Genomic DNA, 19,905 nt, shown 5'->3' with positions numbered 1-19,905 from the left:
GGCATTGTTAGTGGGAGGGAAGTACTTCATCAAAAACTGCTCAGTCAACTCTTGCCAAGTAGTCACAGAATCAAATGGAAAAGAGTTCAACCAATCTCTCGCTCTGTGTCTGAAGGAGTATGGGAGCAATTTCAGTCTCAAGGCATCTTCTGTAACTCCGGGCAACTTGAATGAATCACTCACTTCAATGAACAATCGAAGATGAAGGTGAGGATCCTCTATTGGCATCCCGCTGAACTGGCCCACAGTTTGAAGCATCTGGAACATAATAGCTACAACTCAAACTGTGTAGCCTGGATTTCTGGTCTAACGATGCCCGGATTGAGCTCATTGAAGTGGGGGAGAGCATATTGCCTAATAGCATGATCTCTGTCATCAGCCACAATCACTGCATTTTGCCCATTATTGGCAGCTACTCCCCCTTAAATTACTCTCTCTTGAGCAGCTCCTTCTTGATTTGCTGCCCTTTGAGTGATTCCCTATTGAGCTCCTTGCTCAGCATCCATCATCACTACTCCCCTTTTTTATTTTTGTATCTTTCACCTTCTTCTAAATGTACACTTGATTTTTGGATCAATGGGAAGTAGTTTAGGGTCTAATTCTTGTTCATACACTGTGTAAACCTGAAATTGCATGAGAATCACCCAAGTTGCACAAAAAAAAAATTAAACCAAATTGCTTTAAACAATAAATGACTTTAAACAGTCCTCGGCAACGGCGCCAAAAACTTGTTGTGTAAATTTAAGCAAAGTGCAAGTGTACACTGTTAACAACAAGTACTACAGTAGCAAGTACCAGATATCGTCTCCACAAGGACTATTTTTTTCAGTTTTTTTTATTATGAAACTAAATTCTAACAAAATGATTTAAAAGCACTAAAATTAATTAAAGAGATTGTGGTCTAAGAACTAAGTAATTAAATACTAATTAAATGCAGAAAAATAAAAGAAACGACCCAGGAAAATTGATTCAAGGAGTAACAAATGGTATGATGGCAACTAGAATAATTATACCCCTAATATGCAACTCTGGCAGTGATGCTGGACTGATGCTGTAGCAACTGGCAATCCAGTAGTCCAGAATTTTAATTAATTTTCATAGGCTTTTGTCCAAGAACTATGATTCTAATCTTTTAATTAAATCACATATGTCTATGCTAATTCAATTTTAAAGATTTAATTCAAGCATCAATTCCATAAAACTATGCATGGTAATAATATATGTCTATATCACTACAATATTGAAATCAATGAATTCAAGCATGCACCATTCAAATAGTGTGTCAATTAATTCCAAACTTTTCAGATTTGAACATTAATTCAACTTCTTACTAAAGGTGATCAATCATTAGCAAGTATTAATCATGAGAAATATTTGAATGAATAAACCTAAGTTGCATTAGCATCAAACTAAAAATATCACAAGTCACATATGAGGGTTCAAATTATCCTAGCTGTGCATCCTAAAATTCAGCATGAGTCTTTTATTCAGCTCGTGTACAGTTGGCGAGTAAAGGATTGTAATAGATGATCCATAGGTCCGTATTTTCTCCACAAAGGCAGCACGATTCCCCAGGTCAATAACACGAGCTGTGGAATGCAAAGCAATAAGCACGAGCTTGTAATGTTTATAAGCCATAGTATCCATGACACAAGCTCACGATGTAATCAGCTCAGGGTATGCTAGAGACCTGACGTATCCTTGGATCCTTAGAAACCCGGATACATTATATAGACGTGCATGGTCAGACATGGCATGTCTGCGGATCCCTGAAAACCTGGACACATAATATAATCGTGCATGGTCAGCATGGCATGTTCGATTATCCCTGAGAATCCAAGATCAGTTTTACCTAATGATCAGGCCATACGTTAGGATAAATTGTAATATTTATAATTAGTGTGGTACAGGTAACACTGGGGGTTAAGTCACGTGATGACCCCAAGGCCTATCCTAGGATTTTCTCTATAAATACTAAGGTCTTGGATAGAAAAGAGGATGATTGTTTTCTGTAATGCAAAAACTCTGTCAAAATTTAGAGAGAAAAATAGTAATAATATAGACTCGTGGACTAGGTGGATTTTAACCCCCAAACCACGTAAAAAAGACGAGTGTTCTTGAATGTTCTTTTCCAGTGCTCTTGAGTATCAGTTTCTTATTGCGGTTTATCATTAAGCACTAATTCATCCCAACTATTTTCATAATTCACTGTTGGCGAAAAACCGCGTCAACAGTTTGGTGCTTTCATTGAGAGCTGCATATTAGTGCTTTCATCAAAATCCCAATAAAAGTTCATCATGGTGGTCACTTGATCGAGGCACGGAAATGAAATGGAACAGCCTGGTGGGCATGAGGCTCACCATACTGTTGTTTTCGATGAGCATTGCCCTGAAATCAAGCAATGATCGGGAAAACAACTGATGGGCCATGGCGACACTAGGAGTTCAACATCATTGCCGTCGAATTCGAACCCGGATTGCTTGACTGTGGTAGAACTGGAAAACATGCAGTTAAGAAGCCATTTGGTCAAAGTAAACAAGCAAATCGAGGAGGTTTTGGCTCGGCTACCCCTTATTGCAACCGACGTTAATGTTGGAAAGAGGCAAGGTGGGTCTCATAAGTATCGCCGGGATGGCTGATCCAAACCAAGTCGATCGATTAGGACCTCGACCCCAAGTTCTGCGCCCATGGCACAAGATCACTAAGAAATTCAGCCTAATGGCCCTCGCAGGGGTCACCGACAAGTCAGCCGGTCGGTTAGGACCTTGACCCCAAGTTCAGTACCACCGTCGTATGCGCTTAGAAACGCCCATGGAAACCCACGGGGAAGGTCTGGGGCAAACTCACGAAGACAGCATGTTCCAGCCAACCCTCCTGTGTCACGATCAGATCGCCAGACGCAGAGAGTTAGAAATGGTGGAGTAGAATGACTGCAGGCTGATTTGGTTTGTCCTAATGGGACAAGAATTGCCTCGCCAGTTAGGCATCCCCCATCACCCATAAGACATCCAACACCGCCTCGTTCTGCATGAAATGTTCTTGCTTATAAGGACAGCAGGAGAAATCCTCCTCCCACTGCCCCTACCTATGCCCCGCGGACACGCGACAGTATCCCAGATCCTCTTCCTCAATTGCGAGCACTAAGCTTTGCTAATGGGAGTTATTGGACCGAGAGTCATCGAAGTGGCAAGTCTGATACAGATTTGAGAAATCACTTGAGTTCGGCTCAGAGCCCTTAAGTTGATCCCCAGATCGATCTTTGAGATCACCTAAATTCACAGAGGAGAAATTCAGCCCAAAATGGAGCCAGTTACACTCGTCAAGAGGGAGGTCCTTTCGAAGTAAGTGATAACAAGAATGTCCCACCAGACCAAGCTCAAACTTGAAGGGACAACAACCTATCTAACGCGTACGGTAGGATGAGAGCTATGGAACATCCCCAGAATAACAAAGGAATCAAAGACCAAACCCTTGAAAGGTTAGCCCAGATGGAGGAGTTGATGAAAAGACTCCTATCTAAAAGATGAATATGATTCAGGGGATGGGCTGGCACTTTTCTCCCCAAACATTAGAGTGTCTAGGTTTTCACTTACCTAATGAATCAACTGAGACTAAATTATGAAAATCCTAGATATCATGTTCCTTATATAGGCAACTTAATGGGCTTTATTTAAATTTAAATTAATTAAAATAATAAACAAAAATATAAAAGCCTTGGGCTCCCAAAAATGGCCATGGGCCCAATCTCTTTGTTTTGAATTTAAATCCCAATTGGACCAAAATTCAAAACCTTTTATTTATTTATTCTAATTAATTAATTAAATGCTTATTCAAAATAAATAATTATAATTTGAAACTTGATTTAATAATATTTTTTTATATTAACACTAATTTATCAATATTAATAAATTTACCCAAAGATTCTCTTTATTCTCTAAATTTCATATCTCTGTAAATTTTCCAAAATTGACCTAGTCAACTAAAAATCCTAATTGATAATTAAATCAATTAGTTGAGATATTTTAGATGATTTACTCAAAGGTGATGCGGAGACCATGGATCCATGAAATCAAGCTCCAACAAGTTACCATGAATTTATTTACAAATAATTTTACAACCTTATTAATTCCTCATGACTCCATTATATACTCGGAATTGAACTCTTGAATTCATAGAACGTATTTTCCAAACCATAAACATGTTATCCATTGTTATAACCATTACAGTCAGTCAATCCTCTATCGATGACTTACTAACGAGATGGGTGAAATTTATCATTTTAGCCCTCATCAATATTTTATCCTTAACTCCCACTAAGTTATTTATAAATGATATTTCCGTGAACTTTATCACAAAAATGAGATCTCAATCATTTAACCTTTTGAACAAAGCAATTAAGGAAATCAACTTTTCACTTCTCATACAAAAGTTATAGATTTCATATCTATGAATAATACTCCCACTCAATTACACTACTAAATCTCCAAGATGTAAGTATGGGCTAGACTGTAGGGTAAGCTGGTAACGAACAAGTCAAATGATTTAAATAATATAATTAGCAGAATATTATCACTCAGGATTAAGATTGACTTAACCTATGGTCATCGATGTGACATTGATTAGATTCGATAGCAATGATACTTATTTATCAATCAATAATCAATATCGATCCTAGTCTAATGTAACCAAATACATCAGATCTTATCTACTTGGTCAATGTTGGACAAGACATAACATCCCTAATGTGTAAGTAGATCATATCGTAGATTTCCTAATTAGTGAAAATTCAATGCACTGATCTAATCTTAGGACTCAATCTTTTGAATATATAATTACAACTATAATCCACTGTGATCTAGTCACTATAATTGTAACTATCCATATGTTCGATATTTTATGAATATTTGTATTAATTGAATAAACATGTAATAAAACAAGCGAACAATGAGATTGAATAAACAAAATGATTTCTACTTCTTTTATTGATAGCAATAACATGTTACATAAGAAATATGGTTTTATTAAGGGCATAAAACCCAACAAAGTTTTCTTGGTCATGGAGGGTTTTATAGAAGATTCATTAAAGATTTTTCTAAGATTTTGAAACCCTATCTACATTGTTAATGAATGGAGTACCTTTTGAATTTGATGAGAAGTATCGCCATGCTTTCAAGGTACTTCCGCACCAATAGTCGTTGCACCTAATTGGGAATTTCCATTTGAGTTAATGTGTGATGCAAGTGGCTATGCAGTAGGAGCAGTTTTGGGGCAACGAGTTGGCCAGGTATTTAGAACAATTTCTTATGCAAGTCGTACGTTGAATGATGCTCAGGTTAATTATGCTACTACAAAAAATGAGCTGCCATTGTGTTCGCTTTTGATAAGTTTAGGCTATATCTCATTGGGAATAAGGTAATAGTATACACTGATCATTCTGCCATTAAATACCTTATGACTAAGAAAGATGCAAAGCCTCCTCTCATTCGTTGGCCTTTATTGCTACAAGAATTTGACATGGATATTAGGGATAAGAAAGGAACTAAAAATTTTGTTGCTAATCACTTGTCTAGATTAGAACTGGAAGAGAGTTACAGTAAGAAAGAGGTGCAGATTAATGATGCTTTTTCCGGATGAGCAGCTATTTAAAGTATAGTAGAATAAGGAGGTACCGTGGTTCGCTGACTATGTTAATTTCTTGGCTGCCAATATAGTGCCTCAAGAGATGTCTAGACAACAACTAAAAAATTTTTATTTGGAAGTAAAGCATTATTATTTGGAGGATCCAATCTTATACAAGCATTGTGCATATCAAATTATTCGTCATTGTGTGCCTGAAGATGAGATGGTGTCAATTTTGACTCATTGTCATACTTTTCATTGTGGTGGTCATTTTGGAGCAACAAGGACAGCTACAAAGGTATTACAATGGTTTTTATTGGCCCATGTTGTGGAAAGATGCGAATACATTTGTAAAAGCTTGTGATCGATGTCAACGAGTTGGGAGTATTTCAAGGAGAGATGAGATTCCCTTACTTGGGATTCTTGAGGTGGAATTATTTGATGTATGTGGTATAGATTTTATGGCTCTTTTTCCATCATCTTATAATTATTAGTGCATCCTGCTAGTAGTGGATTATGTATCTAAATGGGTGAAAGCATCATAAACACCTAAAAATGATAGCAAGGTGGTACTCAAATTCTTGCATAAGCACATATTCACTCGTTTTGGCACGCCTAGGGATTTAATAAGTGACAAAGGTAGCCATTTTTGTAACAAGATGATGGATGCCTTGCTGGCTCGTTATGGTGTTCATCCTAGAACCGCTCTGCCATGCCATCCTCAAACTAATGGTCAAGCAGAATTGTCAAATATAGAAGTCAAAAGTATCCTTGAAAAGTTAGTCAATAGATCAAAAGGAGATTGGTCTAAGAAGCTCGATGATGCATTATGGGCATACAGGACTACATACAAGACTCCTATTGGCATGTCACCCTACCAGTTAGTTTTTGGTAAACCATGTCGTTTGCTAGTGGAGATGAAACATAAAGCTTAGTGGGCAATGAGGGAGTTGAATATGGATGCCACAGTAGCAAGATATCATAGGTCTTTGGAGCTGAATGAGATGGACGAGTTACGTAATGAGGCCTGTGAGAATGCCAAGATCTATAAAGAGCATACTAAAGCTTGACATGATAAAAATCTTGTTCGCAAGGAGTTTCAACCTAGGCAACAGGTGTTGTTGTTCAATTTTAGATTGAAGTTTTTTATAGGAAAATTGAAGCCGAGATGGTCAGGGCCATTTACGGTGGTTAAAGTATTTCCTTATGGGGCAGTGGAGTTGCAAGGAAAGGATCGAGAGACTTTTAAGGTGAACGGGCAGAGAGTAAAGCCATATTTGGGTGGTCCTATTGATACAATCGAGACCATCATCCAGCTACAACCTTTGTGAAGAAGAAGCAAGCGTCCGAATAAATGACGTTAACGACAACACTATTTGGGAGGCCACACATGTTCTTTTCAGTATTTTAATTCTTTTAATTGGACAAGTATTTTTGTTGTTTTTGGTTTGGTGTTAAATTTTTAATTTGAATTAGTTTTTCTTCAGAATTTTGGAACTTTAGACTTTAGATTGTAAATATGAGTTGTGGAATTTGTGAAACATATAAATATATTAACAAAATGAAGTTTTTCTGTAGGAACACATTTAAGCCGCGACGCTCCTCCCATATTTGAACCGCAGCGCGTGCATAGACAGAGAGCTCAGAAATTTCATGAGTGCCTAGACATTGCGGCGCCCTAACATTGAGCTGCAGAGCACATCTCCAGAATTGAACATAGAATTTGACACGGGCCGCGACGCTACACCTTATGCGCAGCGGCGCTTATTTGCGAAATTGCTATAACCCCTATTTTTTTGTGTGTTTTCTCTTCACTTCATCATTTTCTCTCTACTCATTCCGAACTTCTTACCTACAATACACCATTGTTTCAGGCCAACCCTTCAACTATCTCCATAAAACCTCTAATAATCTTCCTATAACCTCTATTCAATCACTTTTCCATCATTACTTTAGATTAAATCACCTATAAATTTCATTCTTACCATTCATAAACCCAAAATTCGAATTTTGGAGGAGATTATGCAATTTGTGGAAAGTTTGAGGAATTCAGAATATCTATCATCAATTTTTCATTGTGGGTAAATATTTCTCTCATAATCTCTTAATATTTTGTGTTTTTGTAGTGTATTCTTGTGAATTGGGTGGTTAAGAGCTCTATTGTCTAGTTGGGTATTGAGTGTTGGTTTGAGAAGTTTATTTGTGAGATTTGTGGTTTGTTGTTGATTTGGGAAAGTGGAAAAAATAAGGGGAGGTGCTGTCAATTTTTTATTTTTTTTTGTAGAATTTAAGTGTTAAGAAGTGTAATAGGACCTAAGAGATTGAGTCATGGAGCATCTTATTCAAGGGGGGCAGTTTCTTTTAATAAGGTCGAGGTTTGTAAGAAAAGAAGCTCAAGACAGACATGAGCGATTAAGAAAGCAAATTTTATTTCCAAAGCGAGGAATGGATTATCAGAATTTGCCTTTTGATGACAACCAATGATCCTATTCGGGTTATACTTCAAGATAGAGGTTGGCAGTCATTAGTCAATGTTGAGAGCATTCCTAAACCAAACATCTCTCTGGTGTATGAGTTTTATGCGAGCCGGCCTGAACAAGAGAATAATATATGTTTTGTGAGGGGGAAGCAGGTACTGGTTAATGTTGGGACGTTTAACATTTTTTATGAGCTTCAATCTTACCCAAATGAGCAAGATGAGTATAATGTGTTCTTACTCACTGAAATTAATTATGAGGAGGTGGTGGAGTTCATTGGTTGTCTTAAGGCTAGGGTTACTTATACTCATGATGAGCCCAAACACATGTATAGGTGTCAGCTCAACCGAATAGCACGTGTGTTCTTATATTTTGTGAGTGCTCGGTTGATCCCTTCATCACATTTTTATGATATTGCTATGGACCGATTGCTTATGGTTTACGCAATCATGAAGGGGGTGAAAATTGATGTGGGAAAACAGCTTAGGAATAGTATTGGGTTTATTTTTCGGCTCACGACAACTGGTGGATTGGGGCATGGATCCTTTATCATGGATCTGTGTGAAACTTATGGGGTTTTGGTGCATCCAACTAATGTTAAAGGATGAGCGCAAGTTATTATTACTCGAAGTGATATTTATGGGTATTATACACCTATAGCAGTGCCTTATCCTAAGGAACAAAGACCGTGTCATCGTCGGCTTGCCGAGGTTGTTCAACAAGAGGAACTAGAGGATGTAGAGGAAAATGTAGCGGTTGCCATGGATGAGGATCTAATGTTGGCAATTGGTGGACCAATTAATCCTCATGTGCCAATATACATATGCTTTCTTTTCCTTTTATTTGTTTAACACATTGGGGGCAATGAGTTATTTAAGTTTGGGGAAGGGATTACTTTGTTTTGTTTTAGTTTTTTTTGTTTTTCTTTAGTTGTTTTTAGTGTTTATAATTTTGCTTTTAATTTTTATAATGATGAATCAAGTTGTTTTGAAGCCGATGATACTTATAACCATGTGATGTGAGTGATTTTCTTTTTTTTGACAAACTATGTGAATCTCTATGCTTGGGGAAATTAATTTAGCTATTTGCTTTGATTTGAGTTTTAATTGTCATGAAAGCCTTAATTAATAAATTTCTTACAATCCTTTAATATGTGCATGTTAAATGGGTTTGTGGATTTGTTGATCAAAATTTGAAAATATTCTAGAACTTTCATAGTTTGTTGATTGAGCTAAAATTGGAATGATACATGCTTAGGAAGATGATTTAGACAATTATTTGGAATGATTGAGCCTTTCAGGCCAACCTTAATATATCAAATATCTAGTTACCCAAATTTTGAGCTTAATGTGAATCTTTCTGTTGTTGCCACTTATTTTGAGCCTGATTGAAACGTTGTTATTTACCTTTCCCTTTGATGTAAACCATGAGCATATGAAAAGTGATTGTGTTTGTAATGAAGTTTATATTTTGAAATTTGTGTCATTAATAGGAGGAAAATTGAGAGAGAATATATATATATATATAAATTGAAAATGAACTACACTCCAAATTGAAAATGTACAAGGAAATAAGTTTGGGGGAGTGTAGTATCATTAAAGAGAAAAAAAATCAGCAGTATGAATTATCTCAAACTATGAAATTTTGGGAAATTTAGGGATCGTTTGTGAGTTTCAAGTTGAGGAAGACTGGTTTTTTTTGTTTGTATGCTTATTGTATATTTCAGCCTAAATGGCTTTTTCATCAACCTTTACCTTAGTCGTTCAATTATAAGCCATGAAAGTCCTATTAATTTTTGAGCATGTGTTATCATATTAGGGGAGAATGATGAATTATGCAAGCATATGAAATACTTGGTTTTGATGGAATGATTTGGAAGATTTGACATGTATATGGTATTGTGATTGTGTGTTATTTATTGGTTAAGGCTGATTTGGGCAGCAAAGATTAAAGTTGATTATTGAATTGATTTTACTGAAATTATGGATGAAATGTAGTTGAAAATTCCGAGTTTGTATTGTGTGATTTTCATGAGGTGGAAGCTTGTTAGGTAAACTTGATTCATGTCTGTAATTAGCTTTTTTTTAGAAAGTGTCAATAGGTCTTGCTCGAGGATGAGTAAAAGTAAAGTTTGGGGGAGTTTGATAGAGTAGTTTTTATAGTATTTTAAAGGGTTATTTTATGGAATTTTTGAGTTTATTTAGTTATTTTTGTGCAGTATGACATTTTGTTGCCTGTGTTTGATAATATTTCATATTTATGGGAAGCAATTGATAAATGACCATGTTTGGCTTCAAAAAGAGACATTTGAACCGCAGTGCTTGGACATAAAGTCGCGTTGCTGCGATTAGACAAAGAGGCCGAATCATCGAGAAATCTAGGGCCGCGGCGCTACCTTTGAGAGTCGCGGCGCTTGAAGAGTCAGAGACGAGACGTACTTCAATTTTTGGACATGGGCTGTGGCACTTCATTATAGAATCGCGACGTCAGAGTGGTCAACTTGCAGAATAGAGAATTTTACGCAGGGGCAAAAGTTGAATTTCACATCCAAAGCACAAAGTATCTAATCATCCTTATGAAGATTTCTAAAGGAAGAACCCTAAGGAGGAGACTCAATAACACACTGAGGAGGCAAAGGCTTGGAGATCAACTAGTCTATCATTCTATTTCATTGTTTACTTTTATTGTCTATAGTAGTGATGTTGATATTTGGTTTATGGATTTTACTATGTTCAGCATGAACTAATTTCTTATTTAGGGTGTTAATGGATTCTCTTGAAACCTTATGATTATCTAATGATGTTTTTATGATTTTCCTATCAATATTGTGAATTATTTGTTTTGTGCTTAATTCTTATGATTAAGTGGTCACTAATTGCATGATTTATATGATTTTGACCTAAAATCTGAGAAGTGAAGGATAAATATGCTATAGTCAATTAATCGTAGATTAATATTGGATGAGAGTACCTGTATGATCTATGTAGACTAGGGATTATGTGTTTAATGCCTGCAATGTGTTAGCTTACCACAGAGATGTAGGAGATTGCTTATTGTTGAGAATTATAAGTCCTAGTAAGAATATAATTTATAATTGCAATTTGTTATCACACTAGAGATAGGAATTCATAAATTCTCGTTAGAAAATCATAGGCGGATAGTTGATGAAGTTAACAACCCTAATTCTTAATCCATTGAGTTAATATTTAATTTTGAGTTTTCCATTGTTCTATTTTATTGTTTTAGTGCTTTAGTTTTATAAATTCATAGTTTATTAATTGTTAATCAATTAGAATCAAAGATTAAGTTTTAGTAATTAGGAACAATCCTCGTGGGAAAGATACTTTACTTACTGTTCAAAATTATCACAACAGTTGATCATCTGTCTAAGGATGCTAAGTGGTGCTGAATTTCAACTGTGTACCCATAGCATTCTGCAAACTTTCCCAAAACTTGGAAGAGAAGATAGGGTCCCGATCAAACATGATAGACCTTGGAGCCCTATGGAGACGTACTATATCTTTCACATAATGATCAGCATACTAATCCACTATAAAGTTTGTCCTTACTAACAAGAAATGGGCTGATTTGGTATACCGATCCACAATCACCCACACTAAATCATGCTAACCCATTGTCCTGAATAACCCAACTACGAAGTCCATAGTGACGCCCTTCCATTTCCATTCAGGAATACCCAAAGGCTATAGTAACTCTGCTGGTCTCTAGTGTTCAGCCTTGACTTGCTGACATGTCAGACACTTAGCCACATATTCAGTCACATCTTTCTTCATCTCAGGCCACTAATATAAGGTTTTTAGATCCTGGTACATCTTCCTGGTGCCTGGATGCAAAGAATATGGTATAGTGTGAAGAATCTCTAGTCTGATAGCATTGTCCATCAGATAACAAATCTGCTCCTTGTACCTCAGCAAACCCATCTCTGAAACAGTATAGTCCTTAGCCATTCCAGCTAGGATGTCCCCTCTGTGCCTCATCAACTGGGGATCATTCAACTGACCCCTCCTTTATCCTCTCCAAGAGAGTAGACTGGAAGGTGATGTTAGCTAACTGACCCACCACCAACTCTACCCCTGCTCTAGTCATATCTTATGCCAACTCCTTCAATATCTGCTTCAAACTGAATAACTGTCCCGGTCCTCTCCGACTCAAGGCATCTGCCAACACGTTGGCTTTCCCTGGGTAGTAAAGAATCTCACAATCATAATCTTTCACCAACTCCAGCCAACGCCTCTGTCTCATGTTTAAATCCTTTTGGGTAAAGAAATATTTTAAGCTCTTGTGGTCAGTGTATATCTCACACCTCTCCCAATTAAGGTAGTGTCGCCATACCTTCAATGCAAGGACCACTATTGCTAACTCCAGATCATGTGTAGGGTACCTCTATTAATATTCTTTCAACTACCGTGATTCATAAGCAATCACCTTCTCTGCCTGCATAAGAACATAGCCTAACCCTTGCCATGAAGCATCACAGTAAACCACAAACTTCTCCTGATCTGATGGAAGACTCAATACTGGAGTTGTAATCAACCGTCGCTTCAAATCCTAGAATTTTTTTGCACAACTTTCTGACCATACAAACTTATGATTTTTGTGTGTCAACTCAGTGGTGTAGCAATCCTTGAGAACCATTCTACAAACCGTCGATAGGATCCTGCCAATCCAAGGAAACTCCTGATCTCTGGGGCACTTCTGGGCCTAGGCCAATCTCTCATTGCCTCAATCTTAGTTGGATCAACCTTAATTCCATCTTTGCTAACAATGTGACCGAGGAAGGTCACCTGAGGTAACCAAAATTCACACTTCTTGAACTTGGCATACAACCTGTGCTCCCTTAACCTCTGAAGTACCAATCGGAGATGTTGCTCATGTTCTGCCTCTATCTGAGAGTAGACTAGGATATCATCAATGAAGATAATCAGAAACTTGTCGAGGTAGTCCTTGAACACCCTATTCATAAAATCCATAAAAGTTTTCGGTGCATTGGTCAATCCAAACAACATGACCGAAATCTCATAATGTTTATATATTGTGCGAAAGGTCGTCTTCGGAATATCCTCATCTTTGATCCTCAACTGGTTATAACCAGATCGAAGATCGATCTTTGAGAATATTATCCTACCCTACAACTAGTCAAACAGGTCATCAATCCTTGGCAGCGGGTACTTGTTCTTCATAGTCAACTTGTTCAACTCCCTGTAATCGATACACATCCTCAATGTCCCATCTTTCTTCTTAACAAACAACACTGTCGCACCCCATGGTGAGAAGTTGGGTCTAATGAATCCCAAATCCAGTAACTCTTGTAATTGTACCTTCGGAGCCATTCTGTACGATGCTCTGAATACTAGTTTTGTCCCCAGTGCCAACTCTATAACAAACTCAATCTCTTGTTGCGGCAGTAACCTTGGTAGGTCCTTTGGGAATACATCCAAAATCTCACAAACCAATCTGGTCTCTGCTGGCCAAACTGGCACATCCCTGGTGGTATCCATTATGCTCGCTAGGAATCCTATACAACCTCCTTGCAATAGGTCTCTAGCCTTCAGTGCTGAGATCATAGGAACACGAGGCCTATTCATAGCGTCCACAAACACAAACAGTTCCTCCCCCTCGGGCTCAAAGATCACCATTCTCATTTTAAAATCTATGGTTGCCCCATACTTGGCTAACCAATCCATGCCCAGAATCATGCCAAAATCGTCCATAGCTAGCTCAATCAGGTCTACTGACAACTCTCTACTATCCACCTCTACTGGCAAGGATCTAATCCATCTCCTAGAAACTACTAGCTCCCCAGTAGGCAATAAGGTCCCAAACCCCACAGCATAAAAATCACAAGGCCTACACAGTCTATCAACCGTTCTACTAGAAACAAACGAATGTGCAGCACCATAATCAATCAATATAGTGTAAGTAGAGCCAGCACTAGAAATCTACCTTGCCACTATCGAGGGACTAGCCTCAGCCTGTGACTGGGTCAACGTGAATACTCAGGCTGGCGTTAAACTATCTCCTTTCTTTTGTTCCTCTCTCTTCAGTTGCGGGCAATCCCCTTGAAAATGTCCCGCTACTCAGCAAAGGAAGTATGCCTTAGCAATGCATTCTCCCACATGGCATCTCATGCACCTGGCACATACTAGATAACTCCTCCAGGCCTCATTGCCACCCTGGCGGCCACCTTGAGTACCCCGACCCCTCCTGTCAAGACTAGGAGTAGTAGAAGTGTCAAAGGTCTTCCTCTTTTAGTCACTAGGGCCTTTTCCCACCATCCTCCTGGCATCACGTCTCGTGACCCTCTCACACCAAATCCTATCCTTTGTGCCCTCGGCAGTAAGGGCATTCTCAACTACCTGAGCATATGTAGTAACTCCAGGCACTGAGGTGATCCTAATATCCCGTGCTATCATGGGGATTATACTCCGAACAAACTTGTCTCTCCTGATAGCATCGGTTGGCACAAGTCAGAAAAAAACTTGGCCAACCTATCAAACTTCAGGGCATACTCAATCATAGTTATGTTGCCCTGAACCAATCTAGTAAACTCATCTGCCCTCGCAGTTTGAACTGTGTCGTTGTAATATTTCTCGTTGAATAAATCCCGAAACTCATCCCAACTCAATGCAGCAACGTTTTGGGTCTGAAATATATCCTCCCACCAGATATGGGCATCCTCCCCAAACATGTACGTGGCATAGGACACCCTCTCATTACCTACTACCTTCATAAATTCCAGGATGGAGATGGTCGTACTCATCCACTGCTCAGCTCGCAGTGGGTCTAGCCCTCCCTCAAAGGTCGGAGGGTGTTGTTTCTTAAACCGCTAATAAAGAGGCTCCCATATGTTCAATACTTCTGGCTGTCCCAGAACTTGTACCCCCGCAGGTGGCGGTGCAACGTTCCCTGATGGAACTTATTGTTGTCTCAGAAGCCAGATCTCTTACTCATGTCTCTGCAGTCTGGCTTGCATTTCAGCAAACATCTGCTGCCAATTCTCAGGAGCTGGGGGAGGGTTCTCACCCTGGTTATCATCTTTAGCCCAGATTTCAGCGCCGACTTGTCTGTTTGATCGTCTTAGAGGCATAACTCTCCAAGTATATATGCAATCAATGACTCGGCTCATCAGGCAATGATAACATATTTCACAACTACCCCCACGGTTAACAACCGAGCCAATAAGCAACACTCACAAACATCATGCTACTTGACACCCCACATGCATCAACAACATTAACAAGCATACATTCTCATATTCACCTAGCAGTCAAGGGCCAAACCCTATCAGTATAGCTCATGCTCCCTAATCAAGCATGCAGATAAGGCATATATATATATTTCATTTAAACAATTAAGCATATAATCATTCAATTAGTTACCAAATCCTTAGTCAAGCTTATCTTTAGTAACGAGTGTGCATGCCTTACCAATCTTTACGAACTAATAAACCTTAGCATCTCTGATACAAAGTTGTAATGCCATAAATAGTCAGGATCATTACACAGTGTGTTAAAAATATAGTGCTTAACTCATTAAGCAAGCATTTGGACTTAAAAGTGTAATTAAGGTTAAATGAAAATTTGGTGTTAAAAGGTTTAGGTCAAAAAGTTGAACTTTTCATTAAAAGGTTTGAATAATTACAGGGGATCCCAAAAGTTTCTAACAAAGTACAAATTTATCAAAATTACAGACTTAGCCGACCTAAGCGGCAAATTTTTAACTAATGACTCTTGTTCCTCAAAATATCTCGACCGTGGCGGCCGAGCAGGATGATTACGTACATGACGCCCCTACAACTCTCCAACTCATGGCTGGTCCAACTTTCATTTTCCCTTACCTGCACCATGAAGCACTCGTGAGCTAAGACCCAGCAAGAGAACCTCAAGCATATCATACAGATATTCAAATAAACATTAACATGTATTGCATACTCTATAAGCAGAACATGTCACATAGATTTTCCAAACAATATACCACTCATGCTGAGTAGATGGATGTTACATCTTCACAATGCCCCCGCCACTATGGCGAATATCGCATCCGCGTTATGGCCCTGCCACTACGGCATACATTACGCATGTAATGCCGATAACGGCCTCCCGAATGAGCGATCAATACAAACAAGTATAACAACATAGATTCAAACAAAGCAGGCATTCCACTATAAAAGGATTCATGAAATGACCATTCTTGTGCCCTATAATTGGGGCGCACGCCCTACACTCGGTGCAAGTGTCAGTTTTCTTACCTCAAGTCCTCAACAATAGGGTGAAGCGACAACAAGCACGATCCTTTCCTTCCCAAGCCTTGCGGTACTCCTCAGCTGTGTAATCACGATCCCAAGCTACACCTAACCCAAATTCCTAGCTCCAACCTCCTTCAATTACCAAGCCAATCTCTCAAAATTTCAAGGACTCACCCAAGTTTTTTAAGAGAAAAAGAGAGAGAGAGAGAGAGAGAGAGAGAGAGAGAGAGAGAGAGAGAGAATGTGTTTATATAATTCCCTTATGAAAGCTTCTAAGTAACTAAATTGTTACAAGGCTAGGGAAAATTCTAAAACACCCCTAGCCTTTACCTTAATTCTTTAATACCCCAAGGGCAAAATGGTCATTTGACACCACTTTCCCGCTAAACCTCAAATTCCACTTAAGATTTCCAATTAATCTCACTAATATTTCCAAACACCAATATTTTCCTTCAATTATAACTCATACTCCAAAACCCTCTGTAATTCACCAAATTACTAAAATCCCCCTAGGGTCACCTCGAGTTGGGTATTAATCATCGACGTGACTTTTCCGCCAAATTACTCACTAGGATCGCCTCATGTCACCCATCTCAAATACATCCACCTAATAATATGGTCCCACTCAAAAAGCACATATAATTACAGATATACCCTCTGTGGGTCAAAATTTAAAAAAATGTCATTTTTAACAAAAATGGGCCTATAAGCACATTTAGTACACTTAAACATGCATGACCAATCATATCATAATATAACTCATAAAATTCACATATATAATCACAATTAAGTCATACTAACACATAAACATCAAATTATGCCCTCCTGACACAATAATCAAGGCACTAAGCCTTATTAGCAAATTTGAGACGTTATAATGATAGTCAGGGTTAAGTAGGTTCTGAAGATAAATTGGCAAACCACCGATCTGGACACAGATGGGTACCATCAAGGAAATCTTCCAAGCCATTGGCAATAACAATGTTCAAGATCTAATTCTTCCAGACCAAAAAAATTTGATTATCAAGTTTCACTACAAGAGGCTGGTTGACAGAGGTAAAGCTAGGAGCAAAAGAAGTGGAAGAGAAAGGGACAGGAATAATAGAGGAAGAAAAGGGAGGGGTTGAGTTATTGGGGCGAGTCGATATAGTAGCAGGCATAATAATAGGGGTAGGAGGGGTATTGTGGTCTGAGGTGGGTCGATCGCATCGTACACGGTGGTGGTGTCACCATTTTTGTGGACTGTTAAAGCTCTAGTAGTGATACCATGTGTATAGTATTGAAGGAAATGAAAATATTTGTTGTATTCCTTAAGTTAAAAAGAGGAATAATACAAATACATAGTTGATACTCAGCGATGCAGGACACGTAGAAGAGTAATACATGACACTTGTAATACAAAGAAATTAGAGAAAATACATAGTAAATCATGGTTTAACAATATTCATTCTGTAATTTTTTTTAATAGTATCTCTTTAATCGTGATATTTAAAATTAAATATAACAACATAATTGTTAGACAGAGTGATTGTGCTTTTATCCTGATTTGGTGAATTATTTATCATTTTAGTTTAAAAACTTTAATCAAAATCAAATTTAGAGATCAATTTGAATCTCTTTACAAAACACTGAGTCTAAAAAAATAATTTGTCAAGACATAGGGTTCAAATAGGTAATAAGACAAAATACAAAATACAAAATGCTATAAATCCTAAAAATATTCATAGCATATAAAATAAAATATTTAAATGATATAAAAAAAAATTAATGTCTAGTGTAGTGAAGTATAGTATAAAAGTTACGTACATTTTGATGATATATTAAAAAAATGGTCAATTAAAAGCATTCTAAGTACATTTCTAAATCCATTTCCAATCAATTTAATTAATTAAAAATATAATGCAAAAAGTAATTCTAATTGTTTTATATTTTATTCTTATTCATTTCTCCAATAATTTCTTTGATTCTGATTGTAGTTTAATAAACGTGTCACTAATTCCATTCTATTAAACCAAACTCTATCTTAAATCCTTTAAATAAGGGTTTAGAATTCAACTGACATTAAACAAGAATAGTCAGATCCAGATTAAACAAGAGTTCAAAGTCATACTGAAATATACATTAAGAGCAGGAAATATGTCTTTAATTAATTATTAAAGAATATGTTGCCTTAAAAAGTAACTTTCGGAAGTTTAAATGGAAAAAAAAAAGTTAAAAAAAAGGAAATCATGATAATGACTCCATTTATTTTAATTTGACTAGTTTTGAAAGACAATAATTAGTCTATGCGAGGAATAGAGGAACGAGGTTTTCATTTGATTACTATTACTATTACTATTACTATATGTTTTAAACGTACAAAAGCAAGTCAATATGATGCGATACACAATAGAAAACATATAAGATAACTAGAGAGAAGAAATCACATGAACAAGAAAGAAAATCACATAGCTTAAAAAGCCATTCAAACATCCTACAGCGGAAGCAAACCCAAGTTTTCCTTATCATTCCACCTTATATTTCATCCAAAGGATATTCACACTTAAGTCTCTCAGACATGACAGAGAGCATCCGAGTCAACTTAGTTTCCAAAAGAACATTTAGTCCCACCAATTTTTACTCATTTGTCAAGTGGTGGAGAAGTCTATGTGATACAGACAATATTCCTCCAGTTAGTATAGATTGACACATATGAAAGATTGGAATTCAACAAAGGTGATATGAAACTTTTTGTTAGAAAATGCCTTCTTCGAGACAAGGCTAATCTCCCAAAGCAATTTCTTGCTATTTCATTCAACAACAAAACTAACTGATTACAATTGTTCAATTTATATCAGCAATTTAGAAAAATTAAAAATAACAGAAGGTAGCAATTTACACCAACAATTGGCCACGCTCCATTCTAACAAACTCTTGGAGCCATTTCGGCCGTACGCGCATACGAGATCCACGCACACGTACGCTCTCGCCATCTTCATTTTGGTGCTTCTTGTCTTCCTCGTTACCGTCTTCATTCTCAAGTGAGACAGTTGGAACTTCTTTTTGGGCAGCAACATCTATCCAGCCCTTAATCTTCTCATGGATCACTCCCGAGTCCAAGGCTATTGGGCCTGATATTTGGGCTAGGCTAACACTACACCCCTCCTCCGAAACGACCTTGTCCTCAAGGTTGGTAAGGTCGTATAGTTGACAGAATTCAGCAAAATCTTCCCAAGTTGCGTCTTCCGGAGCACTCAGAGACCACTACACCAGCACTTGTGGTTTGTTTTGACTGAGGCGAGTGGCTAAGATAGCTTGCGGTGCCATGATAGGCTTGTTGTTGATGGAGAGATCGGGAAGTGGATAACAAGCAGGTGGTGTGTTACCATAGATTGGTTTAAGTACGGAGACATGGAAGGTGGGATGAATGCGACTACTTGCTGGTAATTCAAGGGTGCAAGCAACAGAACCTACTCGAGCCTTAACTGGAAATGGGCCAAAGTACCTTCTGCAGAGCTTAGAATTGAGACGGTGAGCCACTGTTGCTTGCTGATAAGGTTGCAA

The 19,905-nt window shown here is 37.7% G+C and overlaps 1 protein-coding gene across 1 annotated transcript; it reads left to right on the top strand.

Moving 5' to 3' along the window:
* The first annotated feature begins 6,281 nt into the window (after nt 1-6,281).
* Nucleotides 6,282-6,950, top strand: LOC133814694 (uncharacterized). The gene is made up of 2 exons (XM_062247624.1): nt 6,282-6,510; nt 6,772-6,950. The coding sequence occupies exons 1-2, from the start codon at nt 6,282-6,284 to the stop codon at nt 6,948-6,950; spliced, it is 408 nt and encodes a 135-aa protein (XP_062103608.1).
* The last annotated feature ends 12,955 nt before the right edge of the window (nt 6,951-19,905 follow it).

Source organism: Humulus lupulus, chromosome 2, assembly GCF_963169125.1.
Source record: "Humulus lupulus chromosome 2, drHumLupu1.1, whole genome shotgun sequence".
In the NCBI taxonomy this organism is placed as follows: domain Eukaryota; kingdom Viridiplantae; phylum Streptophyta; class Magnoliopsida; order Rosales; family Cannabaceae; genus Humulus; species Humulus lupulus.
Note: the sequence above shows the minus strand (reverse complement) of the source record. Positions and strands in the feature narration are given on the sequence as shown.

Excerpts from the sequence above, each read along its gene's own strand:
- LOC133814694 (XM_062247624.1), top strand. The coding sequence starts at position 6,282 with ATGGATGCCTTGCTGGCTCGTTATGGTGTTCATCCTAGAACCGCTCTG. Across the intron at positions 6,511-6,771 it reads ACCCTACCAGTTAGTTTTTG|GAAAATTGAAGCCGAGATGG; the intron begins GTAAACCATGTC and ends AGTTTTTTATAG.